The sequence below is a fragment of the Zootoca vivipara genome, chromosome 6, assembly GCF_965207765.1.
Source record: "Zootoca vivipara chromosome 6, rZooViv2.hap1.1, whole genome shotgun sequence".
Classification (NCBI taxonomy): Eukaryota; Metazoa; Chordata; class Lepidosauria; order Squamata; family Lacertidae; genus Zootoca; species Zootoca vivipara.
In genome coordinates this window covers 47522041-47541280 of record NC_142589.1, presented here as the reverse complement: position 1 = coordinate 47541280, position 19240 = coordinate 47522041, and the positions used below count along the sequence as shown (strand labels likewise).

At 39.9% G+C, this 19240-nt stretch overlaps 2 protein-coding genes across 5 annotated transcripts in view; one reads left to right on the top strand and one right to left on the bottom strand.

Annotated features, from left to right (window-relative positions):
- Positions 1-8660, top strand: part of SLC7A6 (solute carrier family 7 member 6) — a 31103-nt gene extending 22443 nt beyond the window's left edge. For all 4 annotated transcript variants that reach the window (XM_035118099.3, XM_088672046.1, XM_088672044.1 and 1 more), the window contains 5 exons: positions 3703-3806; positions 4101-4197; positions 4902-5051; positions 5283-5466; positions 5728-8660. In XM_035118099.3, the coding sequence (XP_034973990.2) occupies positions 3703-3806; positions 4101-4197; positions 4902-5051; positions 5283-5466; positions 5728-5819 (627 nt within the window). In that variant the 3' untranslated portion in view covers positions 5820-8660. The remainder of the gene's footprint in view (positions 1-3702; positions 3807-4100; positions 4198-4901; positions 5052-5282; positions 5467-5727) is intronic.
- Positions 8661-10460: 1800 nt separating this feature from the next.
- SLC7A6OS (solute carrier family 7 member 6 opposite strand) lies at positions 10461-19120 on the bottom strand. The gene is made up of 5 exons (XM_035118103.3): positions 18203-19120; positions 15035-15409; positions 12564-12758; positions 11526-11643; positions 10461-11174 (listed from the first exon to the last, which is right to left on the bottom strand). Exons 1-5 carry the CDS (start codon positions 18371-18373, stop codon positions 11050-11052), a joined length of 984 nt encoding a protein of 327 aa, XP_034973994.1. The 5' UTR covers positions 18374-19120; the 3' UTR covers positions 10461-11049.
- Positions 19121-19240: the final 120 nt, after the last annotated feature.

The window sequence follows — 19240 nt, the reverse complement described above, 5'->3', positions numbered from 1 at the left end:
ACTTTGAGTAAGTTGCATCTTGAGCTGTGCAGCCTTTTTATGATTCAGATGACCCAGTTTCTATATGATCTAGAACTTTTGGGCACTGTTTATGGCCAGACTACCTTTTGATTTCTCCAAACTTGTGTGTATACATCCAAGTGAATTGGTGACAGTCATCCAGAATGAAACCAACAACCTCTAAGGATGCAGTTTGGAGGCTTATATATATGTGAAAAAATTAACCTTCCCCAAGAATTGTTTTCAGTTGATTGACTGAAGTATAATTTATGCAAAAATAGTAATGCTAAATTTATCAGATTGGATTCAGATTAAGCAACTTGCGCTTAAATCCCATTTATTTCAATATTAACTAAAATTAAGTCATGACTTGCAGTCACCATTTGTTTCAGTGGGAACTTAGAGCAACTAACTTAGTCTGAATTCAACCCTTTGTATTTAGGGCTGTTAGAAATTGGTAAAATCAGTCACTTGCAAGGTCTCAGACCAGTTTAGCTATTCATGGAAAATGCTGCCCTATTTATAATAGAAGAGACTGCAGAAATGCTGTCACTTTAGGCAAGACTGAAAGTAGCATGCATGTGGGCTGGACATGTAGAAAGTAAAAATATTCTGGGGAGAGTCTGCATCAACACTGTAACAGAGTGAGTTCTTGGGCTGTTGCTTCAGGCAAGAGACCCAAGCCAGGTTGGAAGAAGGGGGGGGATGCATTGCTCTAACCCACTATCTTCCACTGTGACAATGAATGACATATCCTGTTGCCAAGCAGTAGGAACACTACTGGTTTGCAGTTTGGGTAATCAAGGGAATCTGAATAGGGTGAAATTGGGGAAACCTACTGACAACATCCTGCTTGCTCCCCCCCCCCAGTTTTCTTATACAGTTTATTCTATGAATTGCATGAGATATTTTGCAACTAATGCACAAAAGGTATTTGAAAGATATTTTGATTTTATATTCATTCCAATGTTGATCTTTTGACATCTGACCTACTATCTGATTTCTTATCCATTTACTTATGTAGGTATTTAAATGCCTAACATTTAAAGAAATCATTATGGGGCTGATAGGATACTTCTCTGCTTTCTTTTCCAAGAACTCAGTTGTGTTAAAGGTCACTCCAATTACTGTACTATAGAATACTATATAGGATATTTACAACTTTTTAATGACATATGAGGGATCTAAGCCTTTTTAGGTCAGCACACTTTACCAAACAAATTTGTTTTTTTAAGGGGGAGTTAAGCTGAGTAGTTACCGGTAAGTTGTTGTGTCTTAGAACAAGCTTCTTAAAATTTTGGTGTTTTGATCATTCTCTTTAGACTAATCTAACATAGCATCCCAAATGTAAAATTTCCAGGCTCAAATACACAGCAAGAAGCTTCTTGTAATTTGGCCAATGTGAAATTCATTGGTTTATGTTGCCTATTTGTGATTTTAATCTTTTTAGTTAGAAGGGTTATTGGAGCTTTAAGTAATCAGATTTCATTATTAATCCATTCACTACTTTCTGGCTGCAGTTCAGGAGAAGTTGCGCTACTGGACTTGTCCAACTGTGCATGTGTGAAGCTGGAATTAGGGACACAGTACTTATCTAAGCCTTTAATATTCAATCAGTCAGTTTCATTGTTATATTCACATACATTTACATTGTTATATAGAACATCTTACACATTCATGAAATGTACTATTTAAATGAAAACTGATTGAATATTATTAGACACTCCTAATAACACTCACAGTCTCGCTCTTTACTACTACTGTTACTAATTAGGCCTGTTTGTATCACCCAGATTATAGTTAATCCAGTTTATAAATTGTGGTGTTTTCTTTGTGATGATTTCTTTTCAGAATATCTTGCAGAAAGACAAAACCAGCTTCACAGAGTGAACAGGTTTTTTAACAGTTCTTTGGAATTAAACCTGGCAGATTCCCCCATTAATCTACTCCAATCCTTTAAATACTGAATCCTTTAAATACTGGAATGTTATGCCTAAAGTACTAACAAAATTAAATACCTAATATCTACAGTATATGGGGTTTTATCTAAGGCTGGTCCTATTAGACCCATTGAAGTTAATGGACATGACTACCTTAATTACCTTCATTAATTTAATTGAGTTTACTCAATTGAATACCAACAGGACACAGGAACAAGTTTCATCTAGACATTGCAGACGAGAAGCTGGAAAATATAACAGAAGGCTTCTTCCACCCTATTTTACATATGCAAAATGAAGGCACAAGCCTGCCTTTGTTTCTGCAGCTAGCTGAAATTTGAGGCATGGTTTCCTATTTGAAATCCTATGCTCAAGCTACTGGAAGGCTGAACTATGGTTTGGCAATCTTTAGGCATGCATATTTGATTTTCATCCTTCCCATCAGATGTGCCGATTATAGCCCTGATTTCCTTGTTGAATATGCCATTGTAGCATACAAATTGGTGAATTTGAGTTTATGCTTCGCATCTGAAACCAGAACTAGAATGCTCAAATCTGAGATTTGGCCATTGGTATGAACCAGTCTAATCTCTCCCCATAGTGGATTAAGTGCAGATGTACTGGTGGCTGTCTGCAAATCGTGGTTTAGGTACACACTCCTCACCCATCTCCCCTTTCAAAACCAATTTCCTCTCCTTTCTCTTGTCATAAATAGCTTTGTGTTCCTCTCAAAACCATGGTTTGCCAATTTGCTTCAAAACACACATCTTCAATTTGTGATGGATCCTCCTAAATACACAAATCACATCAGTGAGTGTGTAACACAAAACCCATGGCTAACACTGAGAATGGAAGACATGAAGGAAATTGCTCCAGAGAATGAGGAATGTGGAAGTAGTGCATATTCCAAAGGTTGACCTCCAATTTCAGTTTGCAAACCATGGTTCACAGGGAACCAGTTTATATCTGTACAATTATACTGCTGTTGCTGTTATGTATATATAAAAAACTCTAGCTCTATATATTAGCCATCCTATTTCCCAAGCAGCACTGACGGTACAGGCCTGCTATTCTGCATTCTCTTTTTGGAGAAAAAGAATGGGACATCATTCCTCAAATGTGGAGCAGAAATGCCACAATAGTAGTGAAATTAGAGTAGAAGGTATTTTCACTGAATGATAAAGGAAGAGGAAATATTTAATTATGGAGGCATGACTTGGGTGGTGCTGAGGGAAATCAATGAAAAATGCAGAGTTGCAGTAAAAATAAGGAAGGTCATCAATGAATTGTAGGTCATTATAAGAGCAGCAACCATAAATTATTTGGGGTGTATTTCTTGGTAAAGCTTTCAAACAAGTATATTTCTGTCTCCTTATGCTAAAAGCCATCCTTTCCTTAAACAATTTAATTTGGAGCTATTCAGGAGTCAGACTGTTTTATTGCTTTTTTATAATTTGTGATGCAGCATATTTGCCTAGGCAGGGCAAAAAAGCAGAATCATTTAGCAATCTAATTTGTTCAAGATTGCCCACAATTCTCTGTACCTTGGACTTTCTAAAACAGTAAATTCAAATTGAATTTATTTCTGAAATTCAATCTAACAGGACTTGAACTTCAGAGCAGGAAACATTTTCCACATCTGCTGATGGGTTGTTTACTCTGTTGTACAGACTGGGTACTTTTTTGACTATATATTTTACAAAGAAATCTCTGTGTGGACGTTCAACAGGTTTTAATTTTTCTCCATTCCCCCTTACATTAGACATTTGCTGATCAAGTATTTGGCATGTTCAGTTGGACAATCCCGATTGCTGTTGCCTTGTCCTGCTTTGGTGGACTCAATGCATCTATTTTGGCATCATCGAGGTAAAGAGTCTATTTTTAGTACTCTGTAAGGCTATACCTACCCCAAAGAGAGAGGGAGGGAGGGTGGGGGGTTTACCATTGTATGCTTGGTATAAATTGTACAGGCTTGGGTGGGGGATGTGGGGTGGCCCGAATAGGTCATGGGTCGGGACAGGGTGGGCCCAATCACAGGGATGAGGGGGGTGACGGGAGTTTGAAGGGGGACTCTGAGGCTCCATTTAACATAGTATTAGATATAACTGTCAAATCTGACATCATCATCATAGTCTTCTTCATCATTATTATTATTGGTAGGCTGTTCTTTGTTGGATCCCGGGAGGGTCATTTGCCTGACCTTTTGTCAATGATCCACATAGGAAGATTTACACCAGTCCCAGCACTTCTCTTCAATGTAAGTTAACTACTGTGGCTTTTTATACCTCTATAATGGAGTAACTAGATAGATTTTTTAGTTACAGATGTTGCACCTTGTATATACCTGATGAAATGTAGAAACTCTGATGCTCCCTCAGTGTGGACGGTGGACAGAGCTAGTAGAACTTATTAAATTTCTTCATTTTGTAACTCACCCTGTCCCTATAAGTTAGAATTGTAAATGGAAACAACATATTCCCTACTTAACCTCTGGATATTGAATCTCAGCCCAAATTAGATTATACTTTAATTTATGTGCTGCCTTTCCACAAAGGAAATTGTGTTCAAGACTGCTCAAAATATACAGTGATCAAAACAGCTGTACTTTAAAATTACCAACAAGCATTTCATTAATAAATGGGGCATGCCATCGGGGGTGGGGGTTAAGCTTGGAGCTGCCAGGGGGTAGATGTTGTATCATTGTGAAGTAGCCACTTAGGATACCTTTCTGCATACCTCTGTTGTTCTGAACTGTGCCCATGCAGCACATTCTAAGAATGGGCTGACTGTGACAGATGGGAGTTGGGAGTCCAAAACATCTGGAGGGCTGCAGGTTTGAGGAGGCTGTGTTATGGTGACACTGCCAAAAAAAATGAGCAAGTGCTGCTAATGACAGATAATTTTTTTAAAAAAATGTCTCTCCTGAGGTTTTCATGGTATTTATCTCCTTTTTCCTAACAGTGTACCATGACTCTCATATACTTGACTGTAGAAGATGTATTCCAGCTTATTAACTACTTCAGCTTCAGCTATTGGTTCTTTGTGGGACTATCAATTGCTGGGCAACTCTACCTCCGTTGGAAGCAACCAGATCGGCACAGGCCACTCAAGGTGAGAATGATAAAGGCTCAAATTCTGTAGTTAATACATTCAGAAACATTATACCAATGTGCGAGCCTTGCACTGTGTCATTTGTTAAACTTTCTAGGTAGGCAGAAATTTGTTTCTAGATTGGCATAAGGTGGTTTCTGATGAGAATCTTACGCTTGAAGACAATGAAAAAAGTACAAATTGGAGTGTGACTTGGCAGTTCTTGATTCTAGTTCATTTCCTCTCTTACAGTTGAGCCTGTTTTTCCCAATAGTCTTCTGCATATGCTCAGTATTTCTGGTGGTGGTGCCTCTCTATAGTGACACCATTAATTCCCTGATTGGCATTGGCATTGCACTCTCAGGGATTCCAGTATACTTCGTGGGAGTCTCCTTACCGGTTTCCAAAAGACCACCCTTTGTCAGCAAGATTTTAGGTAAGATATTTTGGGGTGTGTGTGTTTCTTTTAATGAATGATTAATACAGTGGTACCTCGGGTTGCATACTCAATCCGTCCGTTCACACCCCCAAAAGTATGCAGCCTGAGCGGCGCGCACGCGCAAAGTGCCAATAGAGCACTTGTAGGAATGTATTTACCACTGATGCTGCTGCCAGTCTCATTTCAGTAAGCCAATGATTCTGAACTGTTACTGTGTAGGTAGTTACCTGGTTAATTGTTTATTTTACTCTTGGGCAGGTGCTGTCACTCGAGCCACTCAGCTACTTTGCTACTGTGTTCTGACAGAAATGGATACTTTAGAAGAAAAGCTAGAAACCAAATCTATATAAAGATGCAAAAGTGACTAAAAAGGTAAAACAAGATGCTCAAGAAATGATGAACTGACAGAAAACTTCGCTGGAATCTGGAATTATTACTAAACTTGGATTCTTGCCAGATCATACTGTGTCATGATCTAGCGTTTGATTTTTTTTTTTTATAAACTGGTTGAAAAGCCAGTCTTCTCAGGCATAGAACTTACTATGATTTTCATCTACAGATTCTAAACTTTTCTTTAATAGTGAAATTGAGTGTTGTATTCTAGAGCTCAGAAATAGGCAGCCCAGCAAGAGGCTTGATACAAATTCCAAATGGCTGGAGTTTGAAAGGCACCAATAATTCTCCCGACTTATCAACAATCCAGCTGTTTTGTGTGAAGTAGTCCTTTGTAGATTGACATTAATGACAAACTATTGCATAAGAGGAGTTGAATTTGTCACTAAAGATCCAGGGACTGGTTCCTTTACCTATAGCACACTGGATGGCAGTTAATGCCCTGAAGCTGCTGTTCTCTCCTTCACATGAAAGTTTAGCTTTTTTATTATTAAATAAAGTAAAACTTTTATGCTTTAGGAAAAGCTGGTAAGTTTTTGTTTTGGGCAATTCAGATTAGAACCCACACAAGGTAATACAAGTTTGCTCCATCATCCATGAATAACATGTAATTGAAGATGGCAATCATATCTCCTCTTGAGTCTCTCCTTATCCAGGCCAAACGTACCCAACTCCCCCAATTGGCCTCATAAGGCTTGGTTTCCAGACCCTTGGCCATCTTGGTTGCCCTCCTGTGCACATGTTCCAGCTTTTTCAATATCCTTCAGTCTGATACTGTAATTTGGTAAACTGATTCTCAAAGAAGCTGGATGATCTATGGTTATTCTTGCCATTCTTTCTATGTAAGAATATTTCACTGAATTTTGCTGTACAAAAAAACCCAAGGAGCTTTGTAATAGAACTCACTGAAGGACAAAATAGAGAAGCAAGCCTCTCAATTAGTTTGATCCCCCACCCTTTATGGAATTTATGTTTTTAGACTTAATGCTGTTCAATATTGAATTTGTTTGCATGATTGGTTTACATGCTTGGGGCGGTCAGTTCAGCTGGGAATGCTTTGAGGCTGCAATACCCACTTACCTGAATGCAAGTCTAAGGAGGCTTACTTAGGAGTAGACACTCTGCTATGAAGCTGAAATTCTATGCACACGTATCTGGACGTATGCTTCATTTAACATAGGACCGATGAGTAAATACTCATATCATTGCACTGTTCATCTTTTTTACCTGTTGGTGTTTTAAGCTGGAAAACAGGTTCATTAATGATATGACCTTTCCTTTTCTTTGGGAGTAATCCAGCAGATGGTAGCATTTGGGACAACAGTCATTACAAGCAGCAGCAGCTGCTGCTACCAACTCCTTGTCCTCTCATGCTGCTTGGGGCCAGCTGCTCAGTTTGGACATGGCAGGAACTGAAACAAGGAAGTCTTTCAGCAGCAGCATGCTCACCAAACTGTGCACAGCAACTGCTGCAATCACCTCTTCTCTCACCTTATGATGTCTGAGTCTGGTTGCTAAGTTTAGTGGTGGCAGAGACCACACTGAGCTCCCCACCCTCCAGTGGCAGCTACCTGGGCCGGTCTGCCCAGCAACAGTGGTGGCGGGTGTCACCTCTGTCCTTGTGACCCACATGTTTAGTAGCAGCAGGAACCACATCAAAACTTCTTACCAATAGCTTCCCAGGACAGTGTGCCCAGTAAACAGCTTGTAGTGTAGTTGCAGGAGCAGCTGCTTTCTCTCTCATTCCCAGTGTTATCTTCTCAGTTTGTCAGTGGAGTGTGTGTGCCACTAGCAGTCTTAACTTCCAGCAAGAACTGAGACTGGCTGGCTGGGATAATTGCTGGAAGGCATATCACATGTCAGGGGTTGGCTATGGGAGAGTTGCAGAGGGGCTTCCATGCAACCTTGCTAATCTGTCCTGCTCCTGCAGGCAAGTGTCCTGCCTGCAAACTGCCACACTTACATGGGTTTTCTAGTGTTAAATAATATAAATATATGTGATTGCTGAGGCAAAAGACAAAGGATTTTCTGGTTATTTCTACATGGCTAGTTGAACAAAACCCTATCTGCATTTGTTAAATAATAAAAATCCCAGAACTTGACATCATTGTCTAAATATTAGTTTGAATACTGTAGTGCACAGTCCTATAAGAGGGCAACTATATAGCTGCAGCTTGAGGAAAAATACTGAACTCTGTCAATTCAGGTGTCTTATTTGTGACTAAAGGACTTGAAACTGCATTAATAAGCATGTGATTGTGAAAAAAGTTGGGCTTTCCTGTACTGCGGATTTTAATGGTTTAGTGTCACAGCTGGATTTATAATCTGGCCCATTTATTCAGATATTCCTTTGGTGTTTATTTTTTTACCTGCATAAAATGTGAGACTTGCTTTGAGGTTCATTTTTTTAGATTTAACAGAATGATTCAAAATGTACAGTCAACCCAAAATTGAACAACCCATCTATCCTAATGCTTCTTTAGTAGGTTTGAATCTGGAATAAAGCATTTTACTTTTATTTTCAATAAACAGCTATTTGAAATTGTATAAACATAATCCTTAAAAGCACACACTTTTATTTTACTTCCACGTGTAAATTTGGCATTCCTTTGTAAAGTTTCCTCTAGATTATTACACTCCCAACATACTGTTAAAAAGACTGCAAAGGATAGCTCCTGATCTGTCCAACTGATTGTAATGACAATGGCTGCTTTTATATAATGTCAATGTGTGCTGGAACTTTGTGGGAGGAGGATGAAACTTCCACTATGTGGGAATAAAATGGTGAGACGCTGATACACCTGCTCCATTTTGTTTGTGAAGAAAACATACACTTAATTAACCATACTACTTTGAATGCATACATATAAGAAAAGTGACATGGGGCAGGAAGAATGTCAGTACTGCTGCGGCAGTGTTGCATATGCCTTTGGTTAAGAATTACAAGAAGGGCAGCAGCAGAACTTTGAAGCATAACCTTGCTATGCATGCAGGGATATTTAGACTGTATCTTGAGTGTCATACAATTCCCCCCCCCCCACTTAATGTGGAAATGAAGCTGGGGAAGAGGATGTTCCATCATTTTAATCTCCAGCCACCTACCAACCATCTGGAGGCATAACCCTCACCCCCATTCCATATTATTTTAAAGACATGCTGCTGTGGGCCTTTGCAGAGCGCTAAGACTAGCATTTTTTGTGTAGGTTGGTTTTATTTATTATTTAGTCTGGTAAAGCTGGTTTTGCTCCATCCTTGTTTATTTATTTCTGGTTGAAATGTTTTAGTGTTACTTTTGCTTTGTAAACCCCCCCCCCCACAATATCCAAAGTTTCACTGAAGAAAAGTAGCACACAGAGAGCTCCATGCTCAAGCCTTTCTGAAAAAAGGAACTCCAACAGATTTTTTTTAAAAAATGCTGCTTTGTACCTTTCCCACTACATGAGAGCAATTGAAACTGCAGTTAATTAGGAGCCTGATCCAGTTGGTTACAGATACACATGGAGATGTGTAAACTTGGATGAGTTCTGTTGTTCATGTTTATATTGGTATCACGGCAACATACACAATCCCAATTTACTCTCATAACAAGCCTAGAAGATAGGCTTTATACAAACGCTCAGCAACACATTGCAATGCACTGGTCCTCTTGTACTGGTATCTGAGTGGTGAGAAACCATGGCAATCACTAAATTTTCTGTTGCTTGCAGCAACAGGGGGAAAAAACCCCTCACTGGCTAGGAATTATTAGAAAAAGCACTGAAAGCACAGTAATTCGGTATTTTTTTATCCAACCCAGCAAAGGAGGTATGGGTGAAAACTCAAGATCTCTAGGGCCCATCTTCACCTGCATCACAATGAAAATCTGGTAGGACTTGAAGCAAGACCAACATTTAAATCCCTGTTGAACAGCAGATGCTCCTAGCAGTGGACCTGTCTTCCAGGGGACTGTAACCTCATCCAGAATAAGCCATCTTCTCACCTCAATAACTCAGAACATAATAACCCTTTTTCAGGATTCAACTTCAGTTCATTGTCCTGCAACCAGCCTACCACCACCTCTAAAGCCCTGGGTCAAGCATCTGCCTCTTCTGAATCAGATGGAAGAGAGATAGAGCTGGGTGTTACCCACATATTGGTTGACTCCAAAACTCTTGATGACTTGTCAACAATGTCATGTTAGGTTCTGGAGGCAGACAGAAATGGATCCAAATAATCTGTTCTCACAAAACATACCTGAATATGGACTGCCGCCACCCATTCAAACACCTTGCTCTAAAAGGGGATATTTGCCATTAGACAATAATTATTAAAACACTTCTGGGGCCACAGTTAGACCCTACCGAAGGAATGCAATACTGTTTCCCTCAAGGTAGCTGGAACTCACCCCTACCCCAGTCAAACCCAATGCAGCTCATCTTGACCTTACTAGAAAGAAAAATGAAACGAGTCAAGAAACTGTCGGTGTTGTCTATAAACTTTAGGCAACTTACTGAACAGTACAGTAATACATTTCACTGGATTACCAGCAAACTATCTACTTAAAAATACCTACTGGTAAGGGCCATGTCAGAGGGGGGGGAAATCAGTCAAAGAAACTATTCAACAAAAGCTACCTTTTATTTGCATATTAAAGTCAATAGGAACTCCATACTACTCGGCAATCCAATCATACTAAAGTGCAAAGATCAACAATTCACAGAATGAGTAATGGTCTCCTGTCAATCTATGGCAGAAACTCCATTTATGGCAAGAGACAGACCTTGAAAGAGTTGTTCAGAATACATATCTGCTGTCTGCTAATTCTATTTTTTCTGCATTTCCAGTTTTACCTGAAAAACTAGAACATTTCTTATAGAAGGTAATTTTTTCTTGCTTAACTTCAGAAGTAGCCTTCAAAGATTCCAACATAGTAAAAACTGATATCCATCATGTTCAGAGATGCCCTACCCACATAGTGCACCATATTATGGAGACAACAGCTGCAAGAATAGGGATTAGATTTCTCAATTTTAGATACATAATTTAAAGTCTCTTTTTTACCCTTGAACAACCAGTGACACCCAGGCTTCCATAAGCACTGTAGCATTCACTGTACATAAGCGGTACAATGTATGGATGTGGTGTCATGAACTTCCAAATTCACATATAATTAAAGTAATATCTTCAGAGCACTAAGGTTCCAGTGTTCTACTCAGAATCCAGCTCCTGCAACCCATCATACTCGAATTCCAACAAGACATCAGACCGATATTTTTCCCATGTTCTCCTGATATATCCATTATCTTCATCACTGATGCTTCCATGCTCTGATTCTAGGAGGAAAAAAATAATTTGGAAACGTGAGAAAGATTTTACAGGATACAATGATGTTTAGGTTTGCATTTCTGTCAATGCCCCAAGCACTGTATTTTCCTCTATTTGCTTATTGTCTCAGATTGCTCATCATCTCGCCATCCACTTCCCAGTTCAAATTAGAAAAGTGACGTGTTATATTATATCCATCAAGGTTTTTCTATGTGGGCTACTCATTCTCAGGGTAAAACAGTATTGGGTTTCACTTGGGTCTTCTGCCACCTAGTTTGGGAGTAATGGAAGTAAAATTAATGGTTAACACTATCAATTAAAGTGAAACTGCTGACTGGCTTGCCCATCACATCAAATACCTTCATCTTCCCCAGGGAGGAACTCATCTTCATCTGGGTAGTCATTTCGCCAATTGTTCTCATTGTTCTCATCATCTTCATCATCATATATTTCTTCTGCAATGTGATTTTCATCCACCTGCATGTTAAAATCGAAAAGCATTTTCAGAGTTGAAAGTCTCCACTGTAACTCATTTGCTAAGCATCAACTAAAAAAAAAAGTTAGCCATCAGAAATGAAAAGTGATGGATTCCATAACCACCACCACCCTGCTCCAGGTGTTGATAGACCTGCATGGCATATGGACAGATATGTTCCCCCATCCCTGCTGAAATCTGTTTTATTTATGCCGATTAAAATGTGTGTGTGTAAAAACCTTTATGCCTTTGAGCAGTTAGCAAATACAACTTGTGTTCTGCAAGCACAGACAACTTTCCTGAATCTAAGGATTATTCAAGAATGTGAATGAGCAAATCTTGCACTGTTCCATTCTGCCTAATGTGTGACTTGCCAAAAAGTAAAAGTGTTCCTGTCCTCCACTTCAAATGGACCCTTTCCCAACTTGATGTTGGTTCAAATATGAAGGGGGAGTTTCCATATGTCTGCATCTTATGTGGATTGGTTTGCTCTGTGTTGAGTGCATGAAGTGAAATTTATAAAACATTCTGATTTATCAAATTTATTTCAGTTTTATCTAATAAACAGTGTTTGGGAGTTTATTTCAGCTATCAGTCATAAATGTAGTCTAACCCATTTGGATATTCCTGTAAGTCAGTCAAACCAAACCTTGTCTTTAAATGTGATTAGTAATTAAAATACAAATTAAGGAATTAAAATAGCAGCTACAAACATGTAGTTTTGTTGCGGCTGTAAAAAATGTCAAGAACTGAAGGGCAAATGCACTATTTCTGACACTGCCCTCTCTGAAAATGGTAATTATCTACATGCCCCCATATATTTGCTTTTCTACTCTAATGTTGAGCTAAATTCACAGTAGGTTCTCATTCTCTTCTTTAGTCCCCTTTGTCACTTATTTAACATTCTTTTCCATTTGCTTACCAATTCACAATCCTGGGTGTAGGGCTGAACAGACAGTATGTTCTCAATCCAGCATGGAGATGCTGTTTCCATGCAGTAGATGTCATAAACATATTCCTCCTTTAAATTATGCTCTGCTTCTTTCCTGTCTGTTATGGTTAAACTCTCACGAATCATTTCAACAGCATTACAGAGAATTGCATCTGAACCCGGTTTCTGTTAGATAGAACAGAAGTGTTATAAGCATCACAATGTAAACAGCTAAAAGAGAAAGTAATATGCAACTTCAAATTGCTGGTTGAAACCCCTTCAATAATAATAGTTACCTCCTGTTAAATGCAAGAGCAAAATACAAATTTAACTTTGACTATCTTGTGCTGGGGGAAGGAGGAAGATACAAGCCCCTTGTTAAAAAATGCATGTTCAAATATATCTGTCTCCCACCATTCTGCCTCTTACTCATTTACAAGCATCAATAAGTAGACACAGTCTTGATGTAACTAGAACACACTGGGCAGTGGATATTTCTTGCTAAAATCTCAAACAGTAATAGAAGGTAAATGTGACAAATTATAATAATCTTTCTAAAATTTTGTTCATTGGATGTTTTCAGCTAGAGCTGTTAAAGAGCACTAAGGAATAGGCTACTTTGTTTTCTATTTAGAATACTTGTATCCTGGAGACTCTCAACACAGTTACGAAAATACTGTACTGTACAATAATATCACATTAAGTGTAACATCAGGAAGAGAAATAACATGGTATCCATATTGTACCAAGATTATTCTAGCAGCATTCCCTGCCCTGATGTTGCTCTTGTCTACTAAGCAAAGCCCACTGAGGTCTTCTGCTGCAAGGGAATGGGGTCAAGCAGACGGAAATGTACTCAGCCCATGATGGAAGCAAGTGTAAGGTTTACTAATCCACACTGTCTAATAATTTCCTATAAGTCAGACTTTGTTAGCATAAATAACATGTTTAATGTCTATTGAAAAGATTTTAAAATACACACAGTGCCTGTTCCCTTTTTTTCTACTCCCCTAGCAATTAGGCTTTCTTCACCACATCACCACCACCACCCCTCCACCAAAATATACACAACAGGGAGACAATTCATTTTATGCCCTTTTGACCCTACTATTTTGTGTTTTGCATTACTTCTCTGTATCCATGTACATACCTGCAAATAGGATTAAATTTCACACAATACACTAATGTCTGTTTCTGAAAGGTGCTCGAAGTTATGCTATTCTGCACTGCATCCAACTGCTGGCATCTAGTGGTCAATAAGGATATAGACTTTACACATTAAGAAACAACCTGTCAATCACTATGACTTCAGGTTACTCAACTTCAAACAAATGAATCATGAGTGCACTCTTAAGCGTGCTCTTGATTCTTCGCAGCACAGCTTAAATTGAAGCTGTAGCTGCAAAGGAAGAATATGTTTACTGTACTTAGAATGTATATTGCGAATATACTTAGAAGTGTACTTAGAATGAGCTCTAAGGTTCCTCCCCCATTTTAGCTGAACTTTCCTGTGCCTAACATCATAGATCAGGTGTCAAGCCTGTCACAATTGGGTCAACTGAAAGTTTCCCATCATTGATCTAGCTCAATACTGTCAAAACTGATTGGCAACAGCTCTCCAGGGATTGAATTTGGGACTTTTTGAATGCAAAGCACATGATCTACAGCTAAACTGTGGGCCCTTCACACACACCAAAAGCAACAGGCTATGTACCCAAACAACCCTCATGTGTTTAATTGGAAACTGTTTTTGAAACATGAATTAGGAGGTGATTTTAGCTTTAAAAATTGAGCACCCAGAGACATGCAAACAGTGTAACACAAAGTTACATTGCCAACAAACACACCTGTAAGCAGCATCCTTTTTGTCACTCTCTTGAAATTTTTTACCTCTCCCAACTAGATTGCCAATTGTGCTAGTCAAAACCACTGGAAAGCATATTAAAAATGCTTGCTTATAAACTTCTCAAATTACTAGACATAAATATTCAATTCTGATTTGAGGTGAAACAATGATTTTTTTAAAAAAAAAACACCCTAAACTATGGTTTGGCATATTGACTGAACAGAAAACCTTTATTTGAGATTGGCTGGTAAAATACAATCAAGTGTCATGTTTTAGAATTAGGTTTGCAAACCAGAGTTCATGTATGGTTTATCATAATGTTTGCTTCCCCTCCAGGGAACAATTTACCTAAAAAGTGGAATGCTAAGCAGAGAAATTGAAAGCAGAGAAGAAACTCAAAACTCTGGTTTACTTACTAAATTTGGAATAAATCAAGCTATGGTTTGGATTCTAAACTATCACTAGCAGTGAACTACGGTCAATTTAACTACTGTAGATGATTTTCAAGGTCCTTTCCTATTATGATCCAATTCAAGGTTTGGTGGGATGTCTGAATAGTTCACATTTTTGTATAAACTGCTGGCTTGCTATATTTTAATCCAGAAACTTGACCAACCTGTAAGTGTGCGGCTGACATACCAGTATCCTTTTCTACATCCTCTTCTTGTTCAATATCAAACAACTGAAATTCTCCACAGGAGTCTGCAATACCATGGCTTTCTTCATGTGTAGTGTCTTCTTTTGCTCCAGAGACCAAATGGTTGCTTTTATTCAATTCCTCCCCATTTGCAGCAAGTACATCACTTTCTCCATCAGAGAAATTTGGTCGGTGGCTGGCAATTAGACGGTAGCGGCTTTCCTGTCTGCTAGCATACTTGGAAGAACGAAGGTCCTGAATTACTCTTTGGGCACTTCCTAGCGAAGGTCGCAAGAGTTCAGCCAATTTGTTTTTGCTTATGGCTTCTTTTACATACTTCTCAACAGACTCGTCCTGAGGAAAGCAAAAATGCAACTTCAATTCATGCCTTAAAAGCTTGTTATTTAAAGAACAAATCTACAGTCATAATAAGCAATTCACAAACACAAAGAAGAGTGTTTGCTTGCTCAGAGCCGAGTTGCTGTGTAGGGAAATGAATGTATACAAAACAAAGATAACAGGTAAACAATTCCATATATTCCGCCATCATAATCACTACAGAAACATACCTATCTAATTCCAATGCACAGTATATCTTCTCTATGCAACCTAGGGACAATATGTGCAAAGAAAGCCTGACTACAAATGACTATATCACAGACTTTTGGGGACAAAATCCATATTTAATACAAACCTGTATGTACAGTGTTGCTCCAATAGCTCAGTTTTAAAAGGGGAAAAAATACACTGGGCAAGTGCTTTTTAGGGGGGGAAATTGAGAGCAGAGAAATAGTGCAATGTATGGATTAACCCTTTCCCTGCCACTTTCTCAGAATCATCAGATTACATTTCTTCCAAGAACCAGATTAAAAAAGGATGTACTGTACAGTTGAATTGTAGAGATTTACCTCTTAAACCTTACTCATTTCTAAAGCTAAAGTTTGGGACATAGCAGGAAGTCTAGCACTATTGATGTCTACCAGGGCAACCCTTTGCATGTCATCTCCAAGCAAACCCCACCAAGTTCAATGGTACTTACATCCCTGAGTGAGTGTGAGCAGAGGACTACTGCTATGATGGTCATGTGCCCTAGTTTACAGAGGACAGTTCTCTATCTGAAGCACTGTCAGCAGACAGACCTCTACTTGAAAGGCAACTGGTCCAAGACCAGTTTAAAGATAAAGTAATAAGGGAGAGCAGGAGCAGGAAGTAGTGGTCCATCAATAGTACCTGAACAACATATTAAGCAGACACACAGTGCACCTGGTTACCATTCTTCCCATTATGGGAAGATGCATTTCTATTCAAATTACAGTAATTATTTCCAAATTTGCAACTATACCTATAAATTAACACATGCATGCAGATTTTATGCAGATCAATACCCTCTGCTTTGGCAAGATGTTAAGCAGCCATCCCAATCACAGCCTGATTCTCTTACTGTGCAATCCTACTCAAAAGCAGCTCCACTGAGATGAATGGAACTTAATACCAGGTGAGCTTATATAGCAACAGGGGTGTAGGAAGATAGGGGCAGTGGGGGTGGGCCGCCCCGAGCGGCGCAATCCCAGGAGCCCCATTGCGGCTGCCCGCCTCGCCCCCAAAACGCGTGTCCCACCCCTGTGCATGGCACGCCGTGCCCCCAAAACACGCCCCCCGCCCCCAGAACGTGTGCAACGTCCCTGGGGGCAGCTGCCTGCTCTCCGCCCCCGGTGACGGAGCATGAAGCTTCACCGCTGCATAGCAGAACAATGGGTTACCAGCCTTTACCTGATCACCTGAGGAAACATGCTTGCATTGAGAAAACATGCATTAACACAGGTGGGGAACTTGTGACCCTCCAGATGTTGTTGGGCTCCCAACTCCCATCAGCCCCCCCCCCAGTCAGTATGGCCAGTGGGGTCAGACATGATGGGAGTTGTAGACCAGCAGCACCTGGAGGGCCACACAAATTCCCTACCCCTGAGGCACAGGACTGTAAAGCACTTCAACATGTATTTAAATATTAGTGTTGAAGAATTATAACCAAATTAATTGAGTGGGTCTTCTTTTCTTTTTCACACAAGAACAAACCACAAATTAAACATACACACAAAACAAATTTGGGTCGTTACATTCACAATCCCTGAAAAGAATTATTATTGGGAGTGAAGCTGTAACAGTCTTTCCCTAAAATTTAATCATTTTTATATCACCTAACACCTTAAATGTTTGAGATACAGATACAAACAAATAATGCCTTGCCTGTTTGGCATCGGATGGTCCTTAAAAGAGGGGGGGGAAGCGAGCAGAGTGAAGAAATTGTTATTAGAGAGATGAAAACAATATTATGAATAATGAGATCATGATTCCACAAAAGCACAATGGAATACTGAATAATAAGTCCTGGAATACAATCAGAGTTGGAAAGGACCAGGAGGATCATCTAGTCCAACTCCCTGCAATGCAGGAATCTTTTTGCCCAACGTGGTACTTGAACCCACAGCCCTGAGATTAAGAGTCCCACCTTCTACTAACTGAGCTATCCTAGGTGCTAAAATCATACTTTGCCGGAATCTGCCAGCTATACTCTTTTGACGAGTCGTGAAATACCACCATCTTTGCTACACAATCCATAGGTATGGCTTTGCTCCAGGAAACACGTAGGAGTCTTGCTTTTGAGTAGAACTATACATGACCGCGTTGTTAACTTCACTGCACATGATCTTTAACTAATTTTATTTTAGTTACAAGTAGGTAGCCGTGTTAGTCTGGCATAGTTGAAAGAAGACAAAAATTCTTCCAGTTAGAGACCAACTAAGTTTGTCATTAGCTCATACCAATGACAAACTTAGTTGGTCTCTAAGGTGATACTGGAAGAATTTTTTTTTATTTTAGCTACTTTTGATGCCTTTGCCTGAGGCCTACCTTATTGTTTCTGTGAGTATAAAACAGGCACCCCCAAACTCGGCCCTCCAGATGTTTTGGGACTACAACTCTCATCATCCCTAGCTAACAGGACCAGAGGTCAGGGATGATGCGAATCGTAGTCCCAAAACATCTGGAGGGCCGAGTTTGGGGATGCCTGGTATAAAGAATTGGCCAACTACGACGACCAACAGGCCCAAACAAGCCCAGACCAGAACACCGAGTTCTGTTCAACCGCACCTCCGAGGCTACGGTGGCCACCAGCTTGAAAAGATTCTTCTCCACTTCATCCCCGCCCGGTGTGGCAGCGTCTTCCTCCGTCCGGAGCCGCTTACAGGCCAACACCAACGCTTCGGCCGGCACAGCCCCGCCGCGCTTCCTCTTGACGCGCAGCACCGCGGCGCGCTCCATGGCAACCGGGCCAGACAGCGCCGCTCGCAGGGGATGACGGGAAGGAGAGTGAGAAAAGCTAGGCGCTGCTTCTCCTTTTCTCTACCCGTATCCGAACCTCCTTCGTTTACGTCACAGCCTTTTGACTCGTGCTCGTCGCTCCGCCTCCCGGATGACGCAAAGGTAGCGTTCATCCCGAGGGCCCAGTCTTCATGGTTCTCAAGTAAAACGCGTGGTTCCACGCGCGGGACAAGAAGGGTGGAATCGTTTTATTTGGGTAGAATTAATTAACAAATAGCAAGATAATAGTAAGAGAGGTTAGTAAGCTTCATGGCCGTTATGTCGTAACATTACATTGTACCTGACATTGTGTTATATAAATCTTACACTGATGCTTTTAGTTCTCTCCCGCTTTTCAGTGGAGTATAACCAACTACTGTATCATAGTAACAAACGCCAGAAATAAAAGAGATATCTGCATAGCACGACGAATTTCCGTGCCAAAACCAAGGACTGTAGAACCTATCAATATTACAAGCTTCTAGCCAACGCAAACGAGATCACACTATCCTGAGTCTTATTTCCCTAGTGCATTATAAAGATAATCCGTTTCTCCATAAAAGGGTTCTTTTTCATGTGTTTCGATTGCTTATATTTCCACTGTACTTGTTATATTCTTTTTCTCTGCTGTTCTTGAGCTTTTTAGAAAATGAAGGATATACATTTAGCTTTCTGCTGATTCCTCTGGGTCGTCATCTTGCCCTGCACACGGAGGCATCTAATAGCAACCGGAAGTGTTTAAATTGTTTACTGTTTCTCTCTATGGTGTGCGGTCAAAGCAGCGTTAAATAGTAATGGTGGGTTCCTTTCCCCCCCCGCTATTTCCCG